Source organism: Schistosoma mansoni, chromosome 2, assembly GCF_000237925.1.
Source record: "Schistosoma mansoni strain Puerto Rico chromosome 2, complete genome".
Lineage (NCBI taxonomy): Eukaryota > Metazoa > Platyhelminthes > Trematoda > Strigeidida > Schistosomatidae > Schistosoma > Schistosoma mansoni.
Genome location: NC_031496.1, coordinates 4,745,104 through 4,772,055, shown reverse-complemented (window position 1 = coordinate 4,772,055; position 26,952 = coordinate 4,745,104). Strand labels below are relative to the sequence as shown.

The 26,952-nt window shown below is 38.6% G+C and overlaps 1 protein-coding gene across 1 annotated transcript; it reads right to left on the bottom strand.

Moving 5' to 3' along the window:
* Window positions 1-278: 278 nt before the first annotated feature.
* Window positions 279-25,959, bottom strand: Smp_142410 (hypothetical protein). Its single transcript, XM_018795412.1, has 15 exons — window positions 25,803-25,959; window positions 25,559-25,768; window positions 25,424-25,522; window positions 25,329-25,388; window positions 23,423-23,512; window positions 22,933-23,117; window positions 21,193-21,313; window positions 18,312-18,451; window positions 16,861-17,121; window positions 15,434-15,536; window positions 7,214-7,274; window positions 6,060-6,150; window positions 4,531-4,695; window positions 3,012-3,204; window positions 279-655 (listed from the first exon to the last, which is right to left on the bottom strand). The coding sequence occupies exons 1-15, from the start codon at window positions 25,947-25,949 to the stop codon at window positions 584-586; spliced, it is 1,998 nt and encodes a 665-aa protein (XP_018649727.1). The 5' UTR covers window positions 25,950-25,959; the 3' UTR covers window positions 279-583.
* Window positions 25,960-26,952: the final 993 nt, after the last annotated feature.

Genomic DNA, 26,952 nt, shown 5'->3' with positions numbered 1-26,952 from the left:
CTAATAATCAGAATTGCAAGATATCTTAAATGATTATTAAACTTATCCATAAAAAAGGATAAGTAAAGAAAAAGATTTCTTAATTAGCTTTTCATCATGGCCCTACACTAATATATATATATATATATATATATATATATATATATATATATATATATATATATATATATATATAGTAAATAAACCTATATTATACTAACATTGCCAAATAACTTCCCACCAGTTGGAGGATGTTTACAGTTGTAATCGCTTCGACTGCATTGACAACACACTTTACTACGATTCGTAAGGAAAATATTGTAGTTTTAATTATTCTCATTAACAAAATAAAAGACAAATAAAGCAGGTATATTAATATTATTATCATTGTCACTTATTTCGTAAATCAATCGTATACATAAAACAACAAATTACTCAAAAGATCGACAGGTTAAAAAAAGACAGACATATTTGAGGCAAAGTAAAAAGTGTGCACACCCATAGAATGTAGAGGAAACTTCGCTTTCAACAAGAATAGTAGGTAGATGTGCCAAAGAAATAATAATGACTAGTTGAAAATGTATAATAATAATGCCTATTATTATTACATATCCATCAGTAGAAGACTTGACAATCCGCCTTGGCCACCAGTGAAACCACTGATAATGATTTTTAGCTAAATTATGAACATTGGGGAGGAGAAAAAGAAACACTGGATGAAGAAAAACTCATTTATCAAGTTACTATGTAGTGCAACAGGAATAATAATAAATATACTACTACCAGTAGTAGTAATAATAATAATAATGGTCGTTAAAACTAGTCCGGATGATAGGGCGTCATAAAAATTGATTTTTAAGAATTTCCAAATGAATATATTCTGCATAAAATATGTAGTTTATATTATGGGTTGGACCTTGGTTATACAATTATCAAAAATCAAGAAAAACTGGATATCTGATGTCTACTACTTAGTATCAGGGGATTATTCGTGAGAAATTCTATTTAAAAAAGAAGAGAAAAGCTTTAAATGTAAACAATTAAATAGCTACTTTGTTTCACATTCTCACAATAGCTGGAAAAGTAAAACTAGTGACTGTAGTGAGATTTGACAGAGACAGTGTGATAGAAAAAAAGGCAGAAAATTAAAATTTAAACCCTTCGGCTTTCAACCCAGTGGTTTAAAAGTTAAGAGATCATTGCGAGACTTGAATTTCATTGATCCGATCCCTGATATGATCGTGGATGTGCAATATTGGGGTGCCTCATATTAAGAAGAAATAATCATTTAGTCCGCCATTTTTCTCGATGATTACCTAAGGTTACTTCACAAGGAAGCTAAGAAAGTTAACAATCGCCACAAATCATTTGTACTAAAAGAAAGATAATATCATCAATAGCTAATTCAGTCAGTCAACCATAACCAATGCAGGATCAGCCAAGGAAAAATGTATCCGTTTAAGCTGCCAAGACCACATCAGTACACTAAGTTGGGAAAGTGAAAAGATGAACGACAACAAAGAAGTTGGAGTAACTGTAATATTAAAAATTAAATCAGAAAAGACTAAACATAGAGGATATAAGTGGAAAAGTAGGGCAAATTACTATTAAAATCCAAGACCTATAAGAAGATAGAATATAAATGGATCTACGGCATCAGGACAGATTCTGAGCCATGTCACTAATACACATCTGCAACCCATGGTCATGATTATGCCGACGCAAACTAGATGGTCTATACATCTGCTAATATGGTACATACAAAGATTATATGATTTTACGGTGCTCTTTTGGTTTTTTATGGTCCAATCTGACACAACACTGAACCGCACACTGAGATAGGTCACACGTTAAGGTTACGTAGCATTTGTCTAAATTATTTATTTATTTGAACACATGAATATTGGTACAAGGAGGCACCAAATAGATATGCGCCACATAAATCATTCGATTTGTATGTGAGATACAATACTACCTGAGTGTCCAGACCGAAGCAGGTGGTTTTCTTAGGGGGGCACACCCGGGGTCTTCGACCTAAAGGTCTAGTCCACAAGGCAGTAGAGCAACGTCAGGAGATGCATTCTCATGGTAGCCGGTGACCTACGATTGGTTCATGGTCCATTTGTTCCTTCAGGATACAGGAGCCCATGTGGAATCAGGGTTTTCCAACTCTACTAGGTGGACTCTCCATGTCCATCAATCCGGTTAGAACGCCGGACATTCGCTTTCCGTTCTCTCAATTTTGTGAACAACACCCCCGCCACGAGAGGGCAGTGAGTAGGACATTCCTGGCAGTGACTGTATACGCGTGGCCATGTGAGAGCATCTCTAGAAAGAGAGAGAGCTGACTCCCTCCACTCTCGGCTGTACCAGGGCATTTATCTAAATCACTTCAATCGGTGAGAATTTACAGCCGCATCAGTCGAATCGTCGTTTTTACCTAGCTACCGCCTAATATTTACAACATTAATATTGCTGATTTGAATTTTCTACTATATACGAGACTGATAATTTGAAGATATCAGTGATCAAAGGTACTAGTAATTCAATGATTATTAGTAGAGCCTCATTAATAAGTCAGTCATACGCAACACAGAGAATGGTACAAACATGTGTTAGTTCGAATCCCCAAGTAACATTAGCACACAAAGATGAAATTAACATAATTGATAATAAACAAATCGAAATAATGGTAGTATCAATGACACCGGAACAGAATAAGCATTAAGTATATGGTTCGACAAGACGAAAAGTTATATATGATGAAATGCTGGAACTGAAGATCTAAAATAAGAGTGGATGCATATGCATTACTGTGAGACATACCGAATTCAGTCACTCTAAGTCTCTAACCACTGATTGTGGCAATCGCACGGACCTCACCCCAACCAGGTAGTTTCTATATAATAACATTAGCAATCTGGGTCTTTTTGCAATTCCATTTATCATGATGCGTTGCTTAACAATCTATTCATAGCTTTTTAATTGTGAATAAAATATTCATACATTTTGAAAAACACAGTCCTACTTACTTTGAACATTGAACAGGGCTTATTATTTACCATTGAGTGGGATGGTGAAATAACTTCAAATAGTTCACGACATAATCCAATAGGTAAACTACCACTACCCATTGGCACCAGAATAATATAATCAGATTTGTACAGAGAATATTTTTCATTTTCCCCGACGCCTCCGCTACCACCGGGAATTCGAATGAATCGACTATATGATGAAAGTGAGTTTTTTTTTAGAAAAATGTATGAAGTGATAGACACGTAATTATGTCAAACAATATTCCGAATCGAATGAAAAATAACATTTTACTAAATATAGCGTGAAACGTATTGCATCACTGCTGGTTAGTGTTGTGTGGATTTGGAAGGAGGGAATTTTTTTCTTTACCAAAACAACAAACTAATGTTGAACTGAAGCAAAATAACAGCCTTTCGATTAAAAATAATTCTGAACTAACATCATTTGACGACGGTGTTCTCCATTCCCTGACTTCTATCAAAAGGAAGGCTTTCTAAAAATATATGGGGCTGGAAAATACGTAATCATGAAGATTGATCAACGTTTTGCTAAGAACATTATATTTTTCAGTAAACCGACAAAAACTGGAACATCTAACAATGCTGTGATATTTTTTTGAAACGATAATTGATTTGTACATTATTGTTGCGGACTCTGTTCGTAATTATAATACAATGCCTTCAAGTGGGATTAAAAAATTTCCCTGTCTTCAAATTCTGGTCAGTTTTGGGCTACTGAAGTTTGTTATGAACAGATTTAGCTATTTTAACATCATACACCATATTAAGTGTTGTTACTTTCTCTAAGTACACATCTAAACTGATCCGATTACAACAACGAACAATGAATACCATCGCTTTTACCAACACCATTTTTTTCAGTGAGCTGAATGCGTATTAGATGGCAACTTCTACTCTACGACACTTTTAAAGACAACTCTTGATAAATGGTTTGTCAAGTAAATACGAGGATTAAAATCCTAAAGTGATTGGCATCTTTAGACATAAAAAATTGTCTAATCAACTGTTATCATTCCAGTTTCTGATATAGGAATTGTGACTTCTCCACAAAAATATGATCTATCTACCAAAGTATTTTAAAGGTTAAACACTAGTGGGCGAGATCAAAGGTCCTAGGATTGACCTCCAGTGGGGCAGTGGATGAGCACTGTTGAAGAGTCCCATACGTATGAAGTAACTATCCAGTGTTCACTGGTTTACAGTCATTATCTAACTTGGATCTGTCGGTGATATCGTTAACATTCAATAATTTCCACAAACCATTTGTACACTTATAAAGTCATAAAAGCTAGTCTATACACCCCGCATTGGCTGCCTTCAAGAATAAGGTCTGTAATCTAATCATTACCCAACATCAGATACACCATCCTCCATGGAATTTTTTATTTAATAGTAGAAATAGTAACATGGATACAAAATAATCGTAAATTATACTGCTAATTAGTAATAGTATTTAACAATATAAAAATCAGAGTCCATTCTTTCAAAAAAGTACCTTAATTCTCCTAACCAATTGCTCGATAAAGATGCGCACGGCTTACGAACTATCCCGTTTAATGCAGGACTGGCTTCCGAAGGATTTTCCCGAGCTAATACCAAATCTTTCATCATTTGTACTAATGATGGTTGATATCGAGCTTGTGATACACCTACTAAGTTGCTAAACAATTAACAGGCGAAAAAAATATCATTGAAAATGTAGAATTGTTTCAATGGAATCTATACAAAGTACATATAGGAATTCGGAACTCAATTGGCGAAAAATCTAACTATAAAATGTGCTGCACATTTGGATGTTGTCAATTAAAATTTGAAAACACTACTTGGAAAATACTTTTAAACTTGTATCGGACTTTTCCACTTCACTGATTTTTTTCTAACCCTTTTTTGTGTATCCCATTGTACTACTTATTAATACATAGTAGTCTATGTTATTATTGAACATCTTTTCGAACATGATAAGTGTGCTTCCCAACCGAGACGTTCTAGTAATTTCAAACATTTACATTACATCGGAATTTTCGGTTTCATTTTCAACTGCCATGTTTTAGAGCCAAACAATTATACCACAGTAAACAAAAGCTTGACAGAATGATTTGTGCACAGTAGGAAGACTACATTATGGAAAAAGAACACAAATATACTGTTGCAGGCACAGAAAACAAAATGAAACATGGAAATAAGAGTATATAAATAGATAGGATATGTAGTTCACTGAAACAAACAAGCAAACACCATTACATTAGATTGCTAGGTGGTAAAAATAGTTCAACATAACTTAAACTGTTGAATAATAATAAGTAGTAGTGTAATGTAACGCGGAAAAGAATAAATATAGGAAATTTGAGGTCAGTAAGCGGAAAATCCATCCATTGTTTCGATATTCATTCCTCCATAAGAATAATAAATATGTATATACTCCAAGTATTGCTGTATATTACTAGATTGTTCTATTAGATTATGTGCTTTGTATAAACAGGAATTATATACGTAGTAACTTAAGCATTCTTGATTTGTTCCTATCGATGACGTGGAAAATGATGCTAGTAAATTTTTAGAAAGGGATAGACTATTCGATCATTCTTATCATTGGAATTTCAGATTGGTGAAGACCGTATGCAAAGAATGGTCTATTTGGTTAATAGTAATATCCGTCTTAGTCACGGGCTAGGTGTGCGTATTGAATCTTTGATATTCCAGTATTCCAGTGGGATATAAGCTACTGATTGAGGAAGAAATCATATTTGTTGTCTGAATAAACCTTATTTTCCATATTAACCAACACAATCCTGTCGGAGTGTAGCATCAAGATAAATCGAGTTAAAAGTTATCAGTCTAATAACATGGGTTTGAACTAGAACAGTGATATTCTAGGAGATCCATAGTCTACATAGTCAACTAAAAATCACATTCTAATGAAAATGTAACAAAAACAAGTACAAAAGTTTTGCATGGCGAGAATCTATTTATTTGCATATCAAAAAAGAACTATGAAATTAACAACAGGCTACTACTACTACTTACTTGTAACTAGGCAATTGAGCTCGTTTCTGGCGAAATGATTTTATATTTTGAACAAGATTATTTAGTGATAAGCACTGAGGAATTAAACCACCTTGAAGAAGATAAAAAAGACTTTTAAGAAATGTAACAAATGATTGTACTATACATTTGTTGTTGACAATTTATTTTGTCTACCAAATGAGTGATTACTGGTTACAGAACTTTCTGGAACACTCTGAAGCCTCAAGATAGTTAATGGTAACATGTTACACAGGTACTCACACACACATTGCCTAGCTAGGAATCAAAGTAGTGGCTAGCATATGAATAGATTAGCAAAAAAACATATGATAGTCAAACCAAAATGTAATATCAGTTCCTAAAATCACTGACTATTAGGAATGAGTCACGTCGGGAAGTTTCGATGTTTCGATTCTCTCTCTCTCTCTCTCTCTATATATATATATATATATATATATATATATATATTCTGAAAATAATTACAGAATTCACACCAGTTTACAGACATTATCAGCTTGATATAAATAGCAACATTAAATGTAGAGAACAAATATGTGATATAAGATTTTTTCAAGCTTACTAGTTCAAAAATTGTTTAGGTAGTATATTTATGAAATGTATTACAGCAATACAATGCAATGACTGACTTCTGTAGTATATGGGGATATCTTATAACTAAATGCGAAAATATTCAGAGCGTGAGACGTATTATTTCTTCTGATTGTCAACTCACTATTCGGATTATTCTTAATGAATTGAATCTTAAAAAAATTTTCTGTGAACATGATTTTAGCAATACGTGAAACAATTAAAAGCGAACTGAAGCTTCTCCTTTTCAATGACTTTCAGAAATGTTTTTTTCAAAGGAAATAAGAATGGAATAATTGTTTTTGTCGAAAATTAGGAGTGCTTCGGAAAGAACAACAAGGATGTATCGTAAATTTTATATACTAAATTGTTATAATCCTAGTTCGTATTGAACACACTACAAACGAATAGGCATCTTCCTGTACCATTCAGTTACTAGTAGGTCCAGCTCAGCTTACACACAAGCATACATAAATATAAAACAACAAAAAATTTAATGAAACTAAATGTGATCAAATTTTAAACCATAATAATTAACTGATACATAGATAATAATTAATATTTACCTGGAACTCTTTGATGCAAAGAAGTTTCAGCAGTCTTTGATCGACCAACTGTAAACAGTTCCTAACAAAAAAAGTCAAATAATTTCATAGTACATCATAATAATAGGTAACTAAATACTTTTATAACAGGGAGAAAATTGAGCAGAGCTGAACTTTTGGAATTGTTCTACCTCAAATTATTGCTTATAATTCTGTTGTACAATTACTAAATACTTGAATTAGTATGCTTTTGTATTTTCTTAATTGTCAGCTTTCGTAGCAGGTGACTTTAATGACCAAGTAGGTAGCTTAAATCAAACAGAAACACATTTAGGTGGGAATTCTAGTATTCCGGCTCAGTGAACAGATAATGGTGATCGTCTGTTGCAACTGTGCTCAGGGAATCGTTTATTCTTAGCAAGAACTAATTTTAAGCATAAGGAGAGATTGTCTAACATGGTGACCCCTTGCACCAAACCAACGATGGACTCAAATAGACCATATTGCCATCAGTCATCGTTGGACAGGGTCGAAAGAAGATTGCCGCTCGTTCTGAAATACATATTAAGACTCTGATCATGCTCTAATACGAGCACGCATTTGCTTGAACCTTACTGGACACAGAAAATCCACATGGCTGCCTAACTGTTTTTCTAGTTGTTCCTGAAATATATTCTTAGCTTGGCTATTATTAAGTAGAGACTTCCTTGCAGCGTTTTTCCTACGTCCAGTAAGACGCAGACAGATACGTGCTCGCACTAGAGCATGATCTGAATGAGCGACAGTGTTCTATCAAACCCCTCTATCGGTGGCCGATAGCGATGTAATCTAGTTGGGTCCAACGTTGGGACGAATTTGGGGGTCACCATGTTAAAAAAATGTTTTTCCTTGTGTTTAAAGCTAGTATTTGCAAGAAAAAGGCGGTTATCTGAGCATAGCTGCAACAGACGGTCGCCATTATCTGTTCTTTCAGCCACGACACCATAACATCCACCCAGGTGTCTTTCCCTTTCTCTTAGTTTGCTTACTTGAGCATTACAGTCACCAGCCACTATTACTATATCAGAACGCCTAGCTTTTCGGAGAAGGTCAGAAAGTTTCCTGTAAAACTCATCTTTTATATCGTCTGAGCTGCAGTCAGTGGGAGAGTAGGAAGAGACGACGACGAGTGTCACTATCTTTCCGAGTCCTTACCGTTCCATTTAGTCGGACAGCGCACAGACGACTGTCACTGGGATCCAGTATAAAAGAGCTAGTCCTGCCCTAGGACTTGATGCTATACCTACGCCAGCGAGGCCACGGGAAGCAGCATTAGGGCTTCCAGATACACGAAGCGTGAATCCAGTTGGTTCTTTATTAAGACATGGTGAGGTCAAATGAATGACGCTACTCGGATCTTGTATGCGCGTTTCGGAGACGCAGCACACATCGATGGTGCGAGATTCTAAAGTCCTAGCTAAGGAGGCCTGTTGTCTTATTTGGCACAATGTTCGGACGTTAAAAGTTCCTACATGTAGTTTAGAGCGTGGTTTCAGGAGACCAGGAATAACGTTCCGTGTACTTGAATCGTTCGCCCTAGAGGTGCAAGGTGATAAAAGGACGTGAGAAGGGTTAGTCCCAGGAAGTATTATTTTTGATCTACAGTAGATGTGAAGCTAGCATAGCACACTACATACAGTTACTGAAAAGATTTAATGTTGTCCCTTCAGGTTGTTTCAATGACTGACTGACGAAAACCAGTCAGATTTGCAAAACTTGTTACTTGTTTTAATCACTTTTTCCCGGGATTCTACAGACGTCTCATAGAATACTAGGTAATGAAGAAAACTAAATAAAAGTCGTCAACTCTGATTATATCAAACTGTGGAATCAGTTGTGTACGACAGTAAGGGAAAGTTACCTGAAAATGATAGTTAAACTGGGAAAAATGTTCAAAGCAGATATGCAATATGACACCACCTTTACGGTGATCGAGATGATGATCATTAAATTACATATTTGTTTATTGGCGATGTCTTATAGTTGAACACTCGATTTATTTATTTATTTATTTAAACACATATATATTGGTACAAAAGGGCACCAGATACATATGCGCCACACAAAATAATGAAAGTAGGAAGGGAAGGGATGAAAAGATAAGGCGGACTGAAATGTACAACCAGAAGACTCTTTCAGTTAAGTTAGAACCACTCTTTATGTAGAAAGTAAAAGAAGGTTGCAGCAGGATCGCCACTGGCTTCTATTCTGAGCCATATCTGATAACGTCTCTAGCCACTGTGTTGCACCATCTCTCGGACCCCAGCCAGGGAGTCGTGAAGGACCAACAGAAGCTAGACCTTCGCAGCTTTCTTTCATGCCACGACACCATGTCATACACTGACCTCCTCTCCGCTTTTTCCAACCAGTCCCAGAGTCGGCAAATAATGCACGGCGTGGAAGTCTCTGGGACGACATTCGTAGAACATGTCCAAGCCACCGAAGTCGGTGTTTCCAGGTGGTGACACCAATTGAATTATCGTCTCGGCGCCCGAACACACGATGCCGAACCTCTGCATTACTAACATGGTGTTGCCACTGGATGTCAGCAATCCTTCGGAGACAACGATGATCGAACACAGAGAGACGTCTAACATCCTCAACTCGGAGAGGCCAGGTTTCACAAGCATAGAGCAAAACTGCTCTCACCGACGCGTTGTAAATCCGACCTTTTACAGCCAGACTAACATCACGAAGGCGCCAAAGGTGGCCCAGATTGGCATAAGCCGCTCTGGCTTTCATTATACGTGCATCAATCTCATCACTCACGCCACCACCAGCACTTATGTAGCTACCTAGATACACGAACTTCTCAACTACTTCAATCTGCCCACCATCCAGGGTGAGTACAGGATGGGAATCCTGCCAGTCTTGTAGGAGTACCTTGCACTTGAAGGGTGCAAAGCACATTTCGTACCTGCGGACACTGATTGCCAACTGATTAAGTGCGGATTGCATGCCTTGGGCATTATCGCACAGTAAGACAATATCATCCGCATACTCGAGGTCGAGAAGTCGTTCTCCAGGCAACATATCCACACCGCCATTACTTACATCCATCAGAGCTGTTTCCAGAATGTCATCGATGGCAAAGTTGAAGAGGAATGGTGAGATCGGGCAACCCTGCCTAACCCCACTGCTCGAATGAAACAAGGGAGAAAGGTGGTTGTATGCCCTCACTCTGCCTGAGGTGTTCGTATAAAGGGCCTTTAAGATGTTAATGAACTTCTCAGGCACACCCTTCTTCAATAGACAATCCCAGAGAACAGTCCTGTCCAACGAATCGAAGGCAACCCTGATATCAAGAAACACTACGTCGTTGGCCTGCGATAAGTATGACGGTGTTCTAACATTTGGCGGAGGGTGAAGATGTGATCAATGCATCCTCGACCAGAACGAAAACCAGCCTGCTTCTCGCGAGTCAATCGTTCTCGGGTTTTAAACAACCTACGAAGAATGACAGAAGCCAATAGTTTGGACGCAATCGGAAGTAGACTTATCCCCCGATAGTTATTGCAGGAACAACGTGAACCCTTTTTAAAGATAGGGACGACTATTGACTCATTCCATGATGTTGGAAAACTTTCTTGCTCCCAAACCTTTGCAAACAACACCGTCAGTTCCTTAGCCAGAAAGTCACTACCATCTTTAAAAAGAGCCGGAGGTAAGTCATCTGGGCCAGGTGATTTGTAGCGCTTCAAGAGTTGGAGTTCCTTGCGGACTTCCGCCTCGTTTGGTGGATCAGTCGTCACCGGCCATGGGGGGAAGGACAAACTGGTTGATGTTGCCGGAGCAGCAGGCCAGTTGAACTGCCCTTCGAAAAATTCCGCCCATCGTCCAAGACGTCGAGAGATGTTAGTGATTGGCATCCCGTCATCCTCGTAGATTGTTTCACTCACACCAGACTTCTTGCTGCCAGTGGCTCGGATGAGTTGGAAGAGCTTCCGGCAGTTACCAGATGCAGCTGCTGCTTCCATCTCATTAGCACGCTCCGACCACCAGGCTTCTCGGTCCTTACGCAAGCTTTGCCCGATTTCATTACGTAACAGCCTTCGTTTGTGGTCAAACTCACGGTCACCCGGAGTAGACCGACGGGCTTCCATCAGTTGTAAGGATCCAGAAGAAACCCAGTGCTTGTAAGCGGGACGTTTCGCGAAGCCGCAAGCGGCTTTACTCGCCATTTTCATGGCGTCGTGAAGATGCAACCAATACTCATCTATACTTTTCGATGGGATGGTAGAGGCCTAGAGGCTAGCTCCGCTCGATACTTACTTGCAACAGAAGTTGCAGCCAGTTTACTAACATCGATCCGTTGGTGGTGGTCAATCCTTCGGCCACTGAAAAGTAAAGTGAGATTGGCGCAGACCAGGGCATGATCAGACTCCAGATAGGTACTCCAAAAGGAGCGGCAGTCTTGAACACAACCACGCCAGCGGTAGCTGATCGCGATGTGATCAATCTGAGTCCAGGCTTGAGATGCAGAGGGGGGACGCCAGGTGGCACACCGGCGATGACTGTGCCGGAAGTTAGTGCTAGCCAGAAACAGGTTGTGGTCTGTGCACAGTTGCAGCAAACGGTCCCCGTTATCTGTCCTGCGACCAACAAGTCCCCATCGGCCACCTAAACGACTCTCTTCTGTGCCTAGACGCCCGACCTGAGCATTCAAGTCTCCGGCTAATACTACAATATCTGTCGAACGCGCTTTCTGGAGAAGAACTGTTAACTGGTGGTAAAACTCATCCTTGATTGCATCCGGCCTGCAATCTGTCGGGGCATAGGCGGAGATGACGAAAAGACACCGTTTCTCACGCCGGTTTCTTCTCACTTTGATGGAACTTTCTAATCTAACAGCACATAACCGACTGTTAATGGGGATCCAATCGATTAGTGCTGCCTCAGCCCTAGCGCTTAGTGCAACACCAACGCCTGCAAGACCAGACGAAGATGCCACAGAGTCCCCGGATGAGCGCACGTGAAACAAGCTTTTCGAAGCGACAGATGGAGAACGAATTTGTAGTACTTCATTAGAGTCTTGAAAACGGGTCTCGGATAGACAGCAAACATCAACATTAAGACTTTCTAAAGACATAGCCAGCCCCATCTGTTGTCCGATCTGCATTAGTGTGCGAACGTTGAAGGAAGCCAGCTTGAACGGCGTACGTGGTTTCAGAAAGACTGCTTCAGTATTCGTAATCGGTGGAAGCATTCACTTTCAACCAGACAGTGACTGGAAATCGTCTAGATAGGACAGAGTTTCCACCATGGGCGAGCTACTGCATAAGTTGGAAAGGAAGGATACACAATTTGGGAATAAAGGGAGTGAAAAAGCGACGTAGTAAATAATAGTAATGATAATAATAATAATAATAATAATGGTAATAATAATAATAGTGTAAATTGTCTTGCTTCTAATATGAGCGAGAATAGTATCGTCAATAGAATTCATCATTTCATTTATTTGTGTGTGGGCTGTGATACTGCCCGGGTGCCCAAACCGAAGCAGGTGGTTTTCTTAGGGGGCCACACCCGGAGCCTTTGACCTAAAGGTCTGATCCATAAGGCAGTGGAGCATCGTGAGGAGATGCAGTCCCATGGTAGCCGGTGACCAACAGCAGGTTCATTCGCCATTCGTTCCATCAGGATACTGGAGCCCATGTGCACCATTGGTTTGGAATCAGGGTTTTCCAACTCCCCTAGGTGGACCCTCCATGTCCACCAACCCGGTTAAAGCGCCGGACATTCGATTTTCGTCCTCTCACTTTCGTAAACAACGCCCCCGCTACGAGAAGGCAGTGGGTAGGACTTCCCTGGCAGAGGCTATATATTCGCTGGCCATGTGAGAGCATTTCGAGAGGGAGAGTGGACTCTCCCCACTCTCGGCCGTACCAGGGCATTTGGGGGCCACTCGACACTCGAACTCCGAGCAGAAAACAAAAGGTGTGGAGTGTGAAAGAAGCTATCGTCGAAGGTCAACTAATGTATAGAAAACTAAGGCATTTACACGTTCAAATAGGGACTTCTGGAAACATATTAGGATTAGCGATATAACTGCTAAGTATCCAATAAAGGTTTGACATACAACACGTTGTTTTCTATGATTCTCCCAACAGATTCCAAAGAACATTGACTGAACGAAGCATATTCAGCATTCTCGTAGTTTTTAGGTTTTTTCGAGGGTTTATTGAGGGTCATCAAAAGTTGTTTTTGTTAAAAACATTCGAAAAGTTTGTTTGTTCAAGTTGTATAACTTCAGTTCTGTCATGCACCTAAAATCCTAGAGTCTATTATTTTCATTAGATAACTTGTCTTTTGATGTTATATTACCCTGTTTCTCAAGGTCACTAACAAACTGTAGGTTCGTACAAGTTATGAAGTAATATTGCGCTTCGTAGAGAATATGGGAGGCTCACTTTTGTAAAAGACAAGTTCTCTCTTATTTGGTGCTGTATCATTAGGCTTGTAGCGTCAACGTTTGAACTTAACCTTATTCACTGGAAAACAAATAATCTGACTAGTTGTTCACTTAATTATTAATACAACTTGGCTACTGCATACAGACATGTGTATTTGGACACTAATCTAATTTATCAGCCTATAAGGAAGATATCGACCAATCAGATGGTCGGAGGTCAATAAAAAAAACAGTAGATAGGAATGCAAGGATACATAAAGATTATAAGCAAAAAGGATAATCAGAACAAACCGACTTAGTGTTAGCGGAATAATCGAAAACCTCACTCCTTGAATTAAACACAAATAATGCTGTATTTAGAAAGATAATAAAAGCCTCGTAGTTACACCATACATTTAACAGGATGCAACACTACAAGAATCATCGTCTTGAGCTATGGATCTTCCTTATCATTTCAGTATTTTGAACTTCAATGTTGCCAAATTCAATTACATCAACAGAGTGGCTAAATTCGATAATATTCATTTCTTTATTTTTATTTTATTTAAACACATAGATATTGGTATAAGGTTGCACCAGATACACATGCGCCACACAAATCTCGTTTGATTTGTGAGGGCTGTGATACTGCCCGGGTGCCCAAACCGAAGCAGGTGGTTCTCTTAGGGGGCCACACCCGGAGCCTTTGACCTAAAGGCTCTAGGTGGACTTTCTGTGTCCACCGATCCGGTTAGAATGCCAGACATTCGCTTTCCGTTCTCTCAATTTTGTAAACAACACCCCCGCCACGAGAAGGCAGTGAGTAGGACTTCCCTGGCAGAGGCTATATACGCGTGGCCATGTGAGAGCATTTCGAGAGGGAGAGCAGACCCTCCCCACTCTCGGCTGCACCAGAGCATTCGAGGGCAATATTCAATAATAAATTATAGGTTGAATTCGTTACTGATTGATATTAGTAGGGGTAACACTGAAAACCAGGATGCATCGGACAGCTGTTCTGTTCAAGAATAGGACTCATCATCAGTGTATACTCGTGGTCCCCAAATGCCCTGATACGGCCGAGAGTCAGTTCTCTCTCTCTAGAGATGCTCTCATATGGCCACGCGTATATAGCCACTGCCAGGAATGTCCTACTCACTGCCTTCTCGCACCAGGGTGTTGTTCACAAAATTGAGAGAACGGAAAGCGAATGTCCGGCGTTCTAACCGGATTGATGGACATGGAGAGTCCACCTAGTAGAGTTGGAAAACCCTGATTCCAAACCAATGGTGCACATGTGCTCCAGTATCCTGAAGGAACAAATGCACCACGAACTAATCGTTGGTCACCGGCTACCATGAGAATGCATCTCCTGACGTTGCTCTACTGCCTTGTGGACTAGACCTTTAGGTCGAAGACCCCGGGTGTGCCCCCCTAAGAAAACCACCTGCTTCGGTCTGGACACTCAGGTAGTATTGTATCTCACATACAAATCGAATGATTTATGTGGCGCATATCTATTTGGTGCCTCTTTGTACCAATATTCGTGTGTTTAAATAAATAAATAGTCCACTAATAAATTAAACTAATCTCCACAAAACCTCATCAATACCATAACTGTATGTACACTAGTGACTTACTTTGAGATGAGTCCCTAAAATTTTAGAAAATAGTCATAACTAGTGTTTTATAGTATTCAGTGTAACTCCACTCTCAACTAAGATTAATCAGAGACAAGTGCAACCTAGAAGCCAAACAAATTTACATGCAACTCTATTCAGTTAAAAACCAATTCATTAACTACTACTTACTCGAATAGCTGACCAAATTGATTCTGAGAGAGGTGAATGAATAGGCACTAAGCTTATTGTATGCGTTACGAAGAGAAACATTTCATCAAGACTTGGTAATTTTCTAGAAAAGAAGCAACCATAACAGTAAGAAGATTGGAAATATATACGAAAAGGATAATAAAACACATGAACCGAATTGTACTGCACAACTACTTTTGTAAAGAGAAAAAAACTGTTTACTTTTCAAGGTGAATTGACGACAGAGTGTAAAATATCATGAGAAAGACAGTCATCACGATCGACGGTGGGGGCGTCACGGTCACATCAAGAACTGACTCAAGTTAGAAATATGAACTATTGGTTTCCCACTGAGTTTAAATCCAACATGTTTACAGTAAAGCCTGAAAGTCACGATCTTTGGTGAGAGCATCGTAAAGACTCATACGCTAAATAAAGACGGCTGTTTAGTATTTAATAGATGTTAGTGGTACCCGACAATCTATTTATTTATTGAAACATATAAATATTGGTACCAGGGGGCACCAGATATATATGCGCCACACAAATCTCATTTGATTTGTGTGAGGGTTGTGATACTACCCGGGTGCCCAAACTGAAGCAGGTGAAGTAGGAATAATAACGGGGCGGACTTGCATGCACATAGCAAACAATTCTCTTTGAACCTAGCACACAACAATACTGTCATGCACTGTCCCATTACTCTTGGCAGATCAGGCAACCCGAAAGTCACGAGAACACCATCAGGGCATACGACAGGCTAGGTACCCCGGTCAAGAAAATAATAACCGCTGAAGCCTAGGTTAAATACCACTAAGCCAGGGTACATGCAGTCCAACACGAAGCCAGGTGTTACCTATAGGTGATGGTTGGACATGTATATCGTGATGACCCAATCGAGCTATATTGGTTGAAACATTTATTTCTTTCGGTCCGACTATGCTAAGCAGGTTAATTGAAGGGCGATAAAACTAAAAATGGAAAACGAGTGGTCCAAGGAAGAAATCATATTACCAACAGTACAGGGATGTGACGGCAGTAAGGTATATCTCTCAGACAGCCAGCATCTTCGGCTATACGGCCTTTTCATGACAGAATGAAGGGGTTTGAAAAGGTCTCAAGCAGTTGTCTCTTATACTCTGCTCTCACGTTCCCAGGTCATCAATACCACTACCACCTCTGTTCAAGCATATCAATGAGAAGTAGTCTTCTGAGGTGTGGACAACCATGAACTGAAAACCTTCCTCGCACCTCTACTTCAAGTAGAACTCGAAGTTTCAATGGTTCAGCATCTGATCCTAATCCGTCCCGAACATTACATCTTCACAGTAATATAATATCCACAACCAGCTCAACTAAATAACTAGCAATAGTTCTAGTCTATTTTAGTTCACAAGAACATTTTCAAAATACAAGCAGTAACTTACATAGCTTCTTTGTAAGCATTTAATAGAATCGGTTCACAATGTGTTGGTTTTTGAAGTTGTTGAATAAGTTTAGCATCAGCCTGACTGGCAACCAATAAAGAACGTTCAAACTTAACCAATAATTTCTCCATACTAATCATATCATTGTGAACAGTATGATGGTATCGATTGCGACTTGTAATTGAATCGAATGTATGAATTACAGCTAGTGTTAACTGAATATGATTTAGAAGGTCGAAACAACCTGATTTACAAATTGGTCTGGAAAAAAGTTAATCAAGAAACAAAAATTGTTGCAAATGATGGAAATGTATAGAGGGGAAAGGAACGAACGTGAACAACCCATCAAGAAGTGTGCAAATCTTTCATTTAAAATGTATGCCCTCTCTCTCGTCTTGAATGGAAAGCAAGGAAACTTGGAAACAACTTCTGTGATAAATAAAACGAGGGTTACACATGGATAGATGGATTAGAGGTTTAATGAAACCAGATAACTGTACTAGTTTCCCGGAATATGTAAATATTAACTATGTTTGCACTCAACTTCATTTCTTCCTTCGCTTTTTATGTAGTGTACCATACTACTTGCTAAAATTCAATAGCTCATATTATCGTCAATGATTTTAGAACGCGTAACCCATGATATTTCTTGGTTGTAGTATGTTGACAATTTCAAGTACTTATATGTATTTTCGAATGTTGAGTCTATTTCATTGTTGTAATTTCATTCACTTGTCATTCTTAGTAGTTTTTCCTCGGTTCATTTTTTCTTCATGAACAATTTCTTAATGTCTAAAAACTTTCACAATTGATACTATATAACCTTCATTTCAATTTGTTGACTGACATACTGTTGCTTCTTATTATAGTAGGTTTTGAAAGTCGTTTCTAAGATAACTGCATAAATAATGCGTCTTGTCGTTGATTGTGCTTTAAAGCGTTCCTACCACCTTATACGATTCATGATTTAGAGCTTGTAGACTTTGTTCATAATATCTTACCACTAATGGTATAGTTTTTTTGCAAACAGATCTTTTGTTTTGATTTTTAGATTTGACGCGTCATTCAGTCGTTTGGTTAAAATGAAATAATGTATCCTCCAAATGATGTCTATAGGACCGGGACCTAACTTAATAGTTAAGGCACTTGGCTTTTAACCATTATTACTATTATTAGCTCATTTGCCAGGTACAGATTCCTGTACTGGGCCTTGAGCCACATATTAAGTGTGGGGGATAATGATACCGATTGATTGTCCGAACCGAAGTAGGTAGGGTGAGATTCGTACCAACCCACTAGGAAATCAGAGCGCCTAAATCTATAAGCCAGCTCTTCACTTTTAGCCTCTAGGTCCTACTTTAGAACTCCGCTTCACTCATTTCGTCTTGGTCAGCAGATGAGTAGAAGAAAATAAAGTCAATAAGTCAAACACTGTTTTTCGAATAACTTACATGAATAGTTCCTTAATTTGGCTTCGTAACAGATCAGCCCATTTTGCCTTGGTTCTTGGTGGTTCAGACAATTCAGGTAACTCATAGTGTATCAACTCAGCGATATTTAGCAAGTTTTGTTGGATTTTAGAGAGTGATGCCTTTCAAGAAAAAATAAGGTTGAGACAAAGCATAAATCTCCATCTAAAGTTGCTATTCACTGTGTTTTATTATCCTGATAACATAGCGAACATTATAATCTAATCTCTATGTACAAACTCAGTTCGATTCTAGCCATTGCATGCCAAAGTTTGTGATTATAAAGAGTAGTAAGATTTTACTGAATTAAATGGTTCGAAATATAAGTTGGCAAATTTTTATTTGCAAGTAGATTTGTAAAAACAAGTGAGAATGTAACTCACTGACTTGAAAATTTCACATTCCAAAATACTATTGGTGAGTGAGGGCTACTGATACCACCCACTATCCAAATTGAAATAACTGGAGTTTGAGGGGGAGGGTTACTCTGTGACCTACTTGGTTGACAACTGAGTACAGATTTATGTACTTGACTTTTATTTATACTTTTTTGTAATGGGTAATGAAATACCTCGATTGTCGAAACCTAAATAAGCGAAGGGAAGTCTAAGAACTATAACCGAGTGATTGGTGACCGAATGTTTCAACTATTGAGTCATTATTTTATTTGACCTACATTTCATCAGTTGCATGGATTTAAAAAGCTAGCTTGGCTGTTGTCAACATAAATCACCTGTGGCGTATACATGGTATTTGTCTACTCAATAAGGAGCAAGTATGCTGCGTAGCAATTCTATAGCTGTGAAACTTGGTTTTCATAAGTGGAAGCTTTCGTATGTTACTAGTACTTTGTTATAGGTATCATTGAAACATTCCTCATTTGTGCTGTAACCACCGAGTAAGAAGTCTTGAGGTTAGACCCAAGGCACTGGGTGAAGATAGCGAACCAGCTAAAAATCTTGGATCTCCTTCGACGTAATGAAATTGCGCAAGGTTGGCGTGAAGACTGAAAAGCCTGGTGACTGCAGGGTGCTAACGAGTCAGAAGCAGCAGCTGCACCTGGTAACTGCCGGAAGCTCTTTCCACCCATCTAAGTCACTGGCAGCAAGAAGTGTGGTGTGGGTGAAACAATCTGTGAAGCTGATGGGATGTCAGTCGATAACATCTACCGATGTCTTGGAGGCTCGGCAGAGTTTTTTAAGAGACAGTTTATCTGGTCTGATGCCCCGGCGACATCAGACTGTCCTGTCCTTCATGGTTGGTGACAACTGATCCACTTAACGAGACAGGTCCGCAAGGAACTTTAGCTACCGAAACCACAAATCACCACTTCCAGATGACTTATCTCCAGCCCTTCTTAAAGATGGTGGTGACTTTCTGGTTAAGGAACTGACTGGGTTGTTTACAAAGTTCTGGCAACATCGCGGAATGACCTGATAGTTGTTCCTATCTTTAAGACGGTTCACATCGCCAATGCAGTAACTGTCGGGGGACAGCTGTACCTCCATTTTTGTTTAAGCTATTGGCTTCTGTCATATATCATAAATTGTTCAAAACCCGAGAAAAATTGACTCAGGAGGAGCTGGCTGGTTTTCGTTCTGGTCGAGGATGTACTGATAATATCTTCACCCTCCGCCATACGTTAGAACACCGTCATACTTATTAAAGGTCAACAATCGTAGTGTTCCTTGACACTAGGGCCACCTTCAATTCGTTGGACAGGACTGTTTTCTGAGATTGCCTGTTGGAGAATGGTATGCATTAGAAGCTTATTAACACATTGAAAGCCCAATATACAAACATCTCAGGCAGAGTGAGGAAATATAACCACCTCTCTCCATTGTTTCATTCAAACAGTGGGGTTAGGGATGATACAATACAGTGGTTTAAAACGTTATCAGACAATGCTTATAATAGAAGCCAGTGGCGATCTTTCTGTAGTGTTCTTTTACTTTCTTCACAAAAGTGAATGACACATTTAACTGGAGGAATTCTTCTGGTTATATTTCCCTGACTGAACTGCTTCTCCCATTATCATTATTATCTCACTATCATACACTAATTTCAATCCATTTTGTACTTTTTTATTACACTCACTTTTCTTTATCATTTCACAACCTCGTACTTATTGTGTGGCGCGAATATACTTAACTGCTCCTCGTATCAATGTTTATGCGTTCAAGTATATAAATAAAATTCCTCGACCGCGCTGGTTATGACATGTGTTACGTATCCCCAAATACCCGCTACCTCAACGAGCGATATTTGGTGGTGAAGGAGTACGTTGGGATAACTCTAGAGGCATATAAACAAAAAACATGGTAACAGTCCATGAAATAATTGAATGTTGGACTAAGCTACATTGGTAGGAACAGGTTACTTGATTGGATACTGACTGATTACTGTAACAAATATTGAGTGACATTGCTCAGAATCTGTTGTGAAGTGGTAGATGCATTTACTGTCCTTTTTCAGACTTTATGTTGAAAAATTGTCTCACACTTTTCATTACGCCGGTTCATGTTTTTTGAACCACATCCATGCTTAATTCTCCCTACTTTCAGTGATACTGTTACTACTACTAATCTGTTATTTGTTTTGATAATTTAATCTTGTCGTATTGACATGGTGTGACAAAGTGAACTGATTCCCATTGCGGCAAGCTATACATCGCCTATGACTGACTGAATCATGATCATTGAAAATAATAACAAAAAGCTCATTCTCCAAATGTAATATGAGGCCAAAACACTCAATCCCTAAGTAATAACGGGGGTTACTATTGACATTAATTACCCTCTAATGAGAAATTTGTGCATTCAGATGTGTGATAATGATAAGTTCAAATAAAAACGTTACTTACATGCTCTTTTAACATGAAGTAATCATCAAGTAAGGGATTTACAGATATATCCACTGACTGCAATAAATCTGTACACAGGTCATGTGATAACGTTTTCACGTAGCTTTTATTTTCAGATGGGCTAAAAGGAATTGGTACAGGTGTAAATCGATTAGAACAACAAATTGAACTCATTAATCATATAAGCGTTTATGTACTAGAAGTTCTAAACTGGACTGGTTGTCTGCAAGGAGGTAGAATGTGATTTGAACTGGCAATTCACTCACTGTAATTCGAGCAATTGAGATAAATTATAGTACGAATAAATGTTTTTGGTGTGATTGTGTTTTCTGAGCCAGTTGGTTTAAAATTAGGAAAACTAATTGTCATCTTAGATAACATCATCAGCAGTGTGCCTGCTTTAATAGAAAGTCTTGGTGCTGAAAGCTTTCTAAAAAGGTGAAGTCTAAGTGCTTAACACAGCGAACCATTGTTAAGAGAGCAAATGAATAAATGGGACAGAGAAAGCTACGAACTGTTTAACTACAGTCAGGTACACAGCAATTAAATAAACTATAAAACCAGTTGTTTAACAAATATATATCACAAATATTTTCTTTTTATTTGCTATCATGCCTATCTCAAGGTTAAATGGTAGCTGAGGGACTAAAAATGAGGAATCCCAATGGAAGCAGTGGGTTAAACACTTAATCATGGTCCCACCCCACATGTCTTTATCTGGACCGCTGGGGACAGATATATAAACAACTATGATCTGTATACATCACAGTTCGGTTTTGGAAATTAAAACCTTCCAACACCCTTCAATCGTTTTACCTCTATAGTAGGCCTGGTCAGTCGCTGGAAGCGAATATTGTAACTGGATTGGATCGAAGACCATAACAACTTTGAATTATACAAAGCAATATTAAGGACAACTAGACTGAACTTTAGTTACGGCAAAAAATACACTTGGTTCTGTTGAAATGATTTGAATGTTGATTAAAAAGACGGTAACTGCTTATGAAAATAACAAATAAACCCTCTTTGGTAATTTATTTAAAACAATCTACCCAATGCTCAATTTATTCAAAATTATCAAATCAAGACTTGGTAATGATACCTCTTTGGTAAGTATAAATACACCAAAAATTGAATATTGCTAGCACTTGTTAGCCAATTCAATAGGAACGGGTATATTTAAGACAAAAAAAAGTGGACTAGCAGGTTGTTTCAAGTATCAACACCTGTATGTAGCCAGACAACTGATTAAATTAGTCTTCAAGTCAAGATCAGGGTTCCGGGTAACGGTTGAGGCCAACTAACGAAGATGTAGACCTGAATCAGTAATGATAGTCAAGACGTCACACATGTCCACTTCTTCCTTATAGTGATACTAGTTTCAGTGTATGGATAAGGTAAAATAGACTTCCGAGTGAATAGATCAAGAAATAGCGTCCACCTAAACAGTTATCGACCTTCGTTTAAGTAATATGGGAGAGTCTAAGTTTCTTAATAATGATTTGTATTCTGAAAAAGATTACTGAATCAAAGCAATACTTGATACGGTTAAAAACTGGTCTCGAATATAAAAATACATTGGCTTTCCCACGTAAACGTACTATCTCATTGTTGTTACGGTCGTTCATGTTGAGGAGTGAAGAAACTATGAACAGTGTGGTGTAATTTTTAAAGGTAATCATTCTGATGGACGAAGCTTACAAGCATTATTTTATTACGTAGAAGCATGAATTTTCTTACCACTTGGATAAGTGTTCCCAAGACACATTGATCCGGTGACCGTCAGGAGATAATTCAGCGAAAATGGTATCTAGCAAATGATTTGATCTTGTATACGGCTCTAAACATGCAATCGGGTCACAAACAATTGATTCATCAATGAAAATAACTGAAGCTGTGCATTTTTCAGAACTATTATGTAGAGACTACAAGAAGATAAAAAAGGTATTTACCTTAATGGTCAACCATAGCAAAAGGATATAACAGTAAAACAATTTTGGACTATAGGAAAAATGTGCAGATTGAACATATTTGAATAATTTTATTTATTTATTTAAACACAAATATTGGTACAAAGAAGCACCAGATACATATGCGCCGCACATCTCATTCGAGTTGTGTGAGGGCTGTGATGCTGCCCGGGTGCCCAAACCGAAGCAGGTGGTATCCTTAAACGATTGTTTGCATATAGTCAGAAGGTTTGAATACAACTAGTACATAAAAATCTTACTTTTTTTCTGTTTACTGCAGCAGGAAAATCAGCAAACAGTGCAGCGACCTTACTACTAGTCTGTCCAAATGAATAAACTTCTTCTACAATCTACAATAGGAAAAGTCAATTATAAACAACCGATTAACCGCTATATTTAATTTTCACTTATGAATTTATCACATGAAAATTTATTTATTCATTTATACACATAAATATTGGTACAAGGGGGTACCAAATATATATGCGCCGCACAAATATAATTTGATTTGTGTGAGGACTGTGATACTGCCCAGGTGCCCGAACTGAAGCAGGTGGTTTTCTTAAGGGGCGACACCTGGAGCCTTTGACCTGAAGGTCTGATCCATAAGGCAGTGGAGCATCGTGAGGAGATGCAGTCTCATGGTAGCCAATCACCAACGACTCATTCATACTCCATTTGTTCCATCAGGATACTGGAGCCCATGTGCACCATTGGTTTGGAATCAGGGTTTTCCAACTCCCCTAGGTGGACTTTCTGTGTCCACCGACCCGGTGAAAGCGCCGAACATTCGCTTTTCGTCCTCTCACTTTCGTGAACAACGCCCCCGCCACGAGAATGCAGTGAGTAGGACTTCCCTGTCAGAGGCTGTATACACGTGGCCATGTGAGAGCATTTCGAGAGGGAGAGCGAACTTTCCCCACTCTCGGCTGTACAAGGGCATTCGGGGGTTATGAATCGACATCAACTGTGGTGATTGGACCAGATAAGTAAGCATGCCCGACCACCGATTACCATGACGCGAAATGCTGACTAGTGTTGGAGACGGATGGAAGTTAGGGGCGGCCAAACCAAAGTGTGGCATCAGTCCTTGAAGTCATTAACTTTTGGTCTGAGTCATGTTGGTGGATGCAGACTACTTGGTTGGGGTCCGCGCGACTATCGTGTCCAATGGTTGGAGACTCTGGGTGACATGGCTTAGAACTGATCACAATGGTGTGAGTGTATACATTCTTTGTCTCTTCTTAAACCGTGAGATTAAAATTACTTTATAACTTTCTACGAACTAATTATTTTTCCCTATATCATGTCCTTATATGCAATCTCTTTTAAATATATTGCTACCATTGAAGTAACTGCTTCCGTGAATATGGTGTTCATCTTGTTGTACTGATGTGGTATGGAAACTTGGACTAATGCATATATGTGCATGGTCCTAAGTTGTAGATGACTGACTGACTGATGTTTAATAACATCGCGAGCCTCTGAAGTGTGTTTACTGAGACTAAATTTAAGAAGCTGTGATATATCAACATGAGAAAGATGTATGAAAATACTTCTTATAGTGATGCTACATAAAAAAGTGACTGCGTCTTAGTTTTTGATAATTATATACTGTTTCACTTTCTATGACCTTGCTATTAATTTCTAAACCTCGGGGACCAAGCGTTTCGTATAGGTCTTGAAAACACGTGCGTATAACATGTACAAATTGTTTTGGCTAGTATTTTAAGTTAGATTCACTCGTTACGTGATACTCCGAAAATCTTAAATATACAGTGACCGACCTTAGCATTACTCACATGACATTGCCACCGAATGTGAGTGCTAGACCAGAAACAATAACGACAAAGTACATTTGTCGAACACCCTGAGCTAAAATAGACCATGTTTTGCAAGTACAAATAGGAAAAGCTGATCATATGAGAAGTACTTCAACCTTAGTTGCTAAAAAAATCCTATATGATCTATGAAATCATGGAACAATGTTACTACCATTTACAAACTATCTAATATTCTAAAAACCCATGACGTTCAGGCCCAGAAAATTTTCTGATCAAATCAAATTAAAAATAGAATTAACCACAGAAAATTTGGAACGGTAAATAAAACTAAGTGATATACCTGGTTAATAAAATTACAATATACTGAAGAGTGGCAGCTTACCTTCAAGGACCAGAAGATACTGTTGATTTCATAAAACGCGGCATGATGATTCTCTAAACCCTGTCTAACGTTCCTGTAATAACTTGAGTACTTACGGGAAGTAAAGCGTGAGATTTCGGAAGAACAAACAAATTTTTGAAAGCATCTCGCGGAGTACTAAAAATGAACTCTATTTTGAAAGTAAGTAGTTTGTTCTGGTAACATAAGTAAGTAATGTGTAAACTAATTACGTCTTTAGACAGATACTGAACCTCATACTCCGGATATTCGTTCACATGAGGTAACTTGAAAAGCTCACAATTCCCAGTAGCTTCTACAGTGGACAATATAAGAGATCCTGAACGCTTTCCGTTGTCACACACAACAGACGTAATCTGTTCAAGAAGCGAATTTGTAAATGGAGAGGATACAATGAAAATGAAAGGTTTGTTGACTAATTCCTGTAGTATTTGGTATTATTACAGTAACTTTTACCTCAGTCACGTCATAAATAGGAAATACATTTTTCACGCCAGAACATAACAGACATGAACTAAATTTTTCGAATGCAACAGACTCCAGAATCACATAGTCAAACCCCTCTAATTTTCCTAGAAGGTCCTTTACAACTGAGGAACGCATTTATTTGAAATAAGTACTTATCCGATGTACAATATCGAAGTGATAAAACAGTATTCGCCAATGAGCTTTTTGTACCAGTGACTTGATATTAAAAGAATGACTTCAAGCCTTAACAAATCCTAGGTTTAGTGAATCTAACTATTCAGCTGCAATTTCCTTAGTTTACCAAACATGTAGTAATACTTGAATTGTTGTAAATCTATTTTGAATGAATAGTTTTGTTTCTATGCTACAGAGTCTGGAGGTTTTTTGAGGTAAACACTTTTGTTCGGAACCGTATTATGAACAGTACTATGAGCATGTTGATCTTATTTTTTAGGGCTTTAGGAGGGTGAATGGGAGTGGAGCGGGAAGCAAAACGTGAAGAACTGATAAAAAAGATGATGTGCAAGATGTTTGATATTGAAGACTGTGGAAAAAGTAAGCGAAAGTACATGGATAATCTTTTTTGACACTTGTTGCTGATTACAATGCCTCGAAATAATAACACTTTCAAAGCATTCCAACTTGTGGCATTAAATAACTCTCCAAATCTAGTCACTTCATAGACATCAGTTTGGAAAAGACAGGAGGGTTGATTGCTTGTATTTGTCGTGATGATCTCTCAGCCGATCCAACTTCCTTTTGAAACAGTCAACGGATGGTGTCTCAACCACGTGCTGAAGTAATGAATTCCACTCGTTGATGATTCGATGGGAAAGTCTATAGGCGGCTGACAAGTAATTTGTTCTGGGCTTGTAAACATTTTTGGAGTATCCTCATAAATTTTCTGTTTTGGAAGACAAGAAAAAATGGGGCATATCAGGTGTAAATTTATCACCAAGTAATTTGAAAGTGGTAGTTAAGTTCTTCGATGTGACAGCGGGAATAGCTTGAGCATGGCCAGTCGAGTACCACATGGGAGCTTCGCTATTCCTGGAATCAGCCTAGTTGCTGTTCTCTGAACTTTTTCCAAAAGCACACTGTCTTTTTAAACAGGAGCTAGTCGCTTGCATGCAGTACC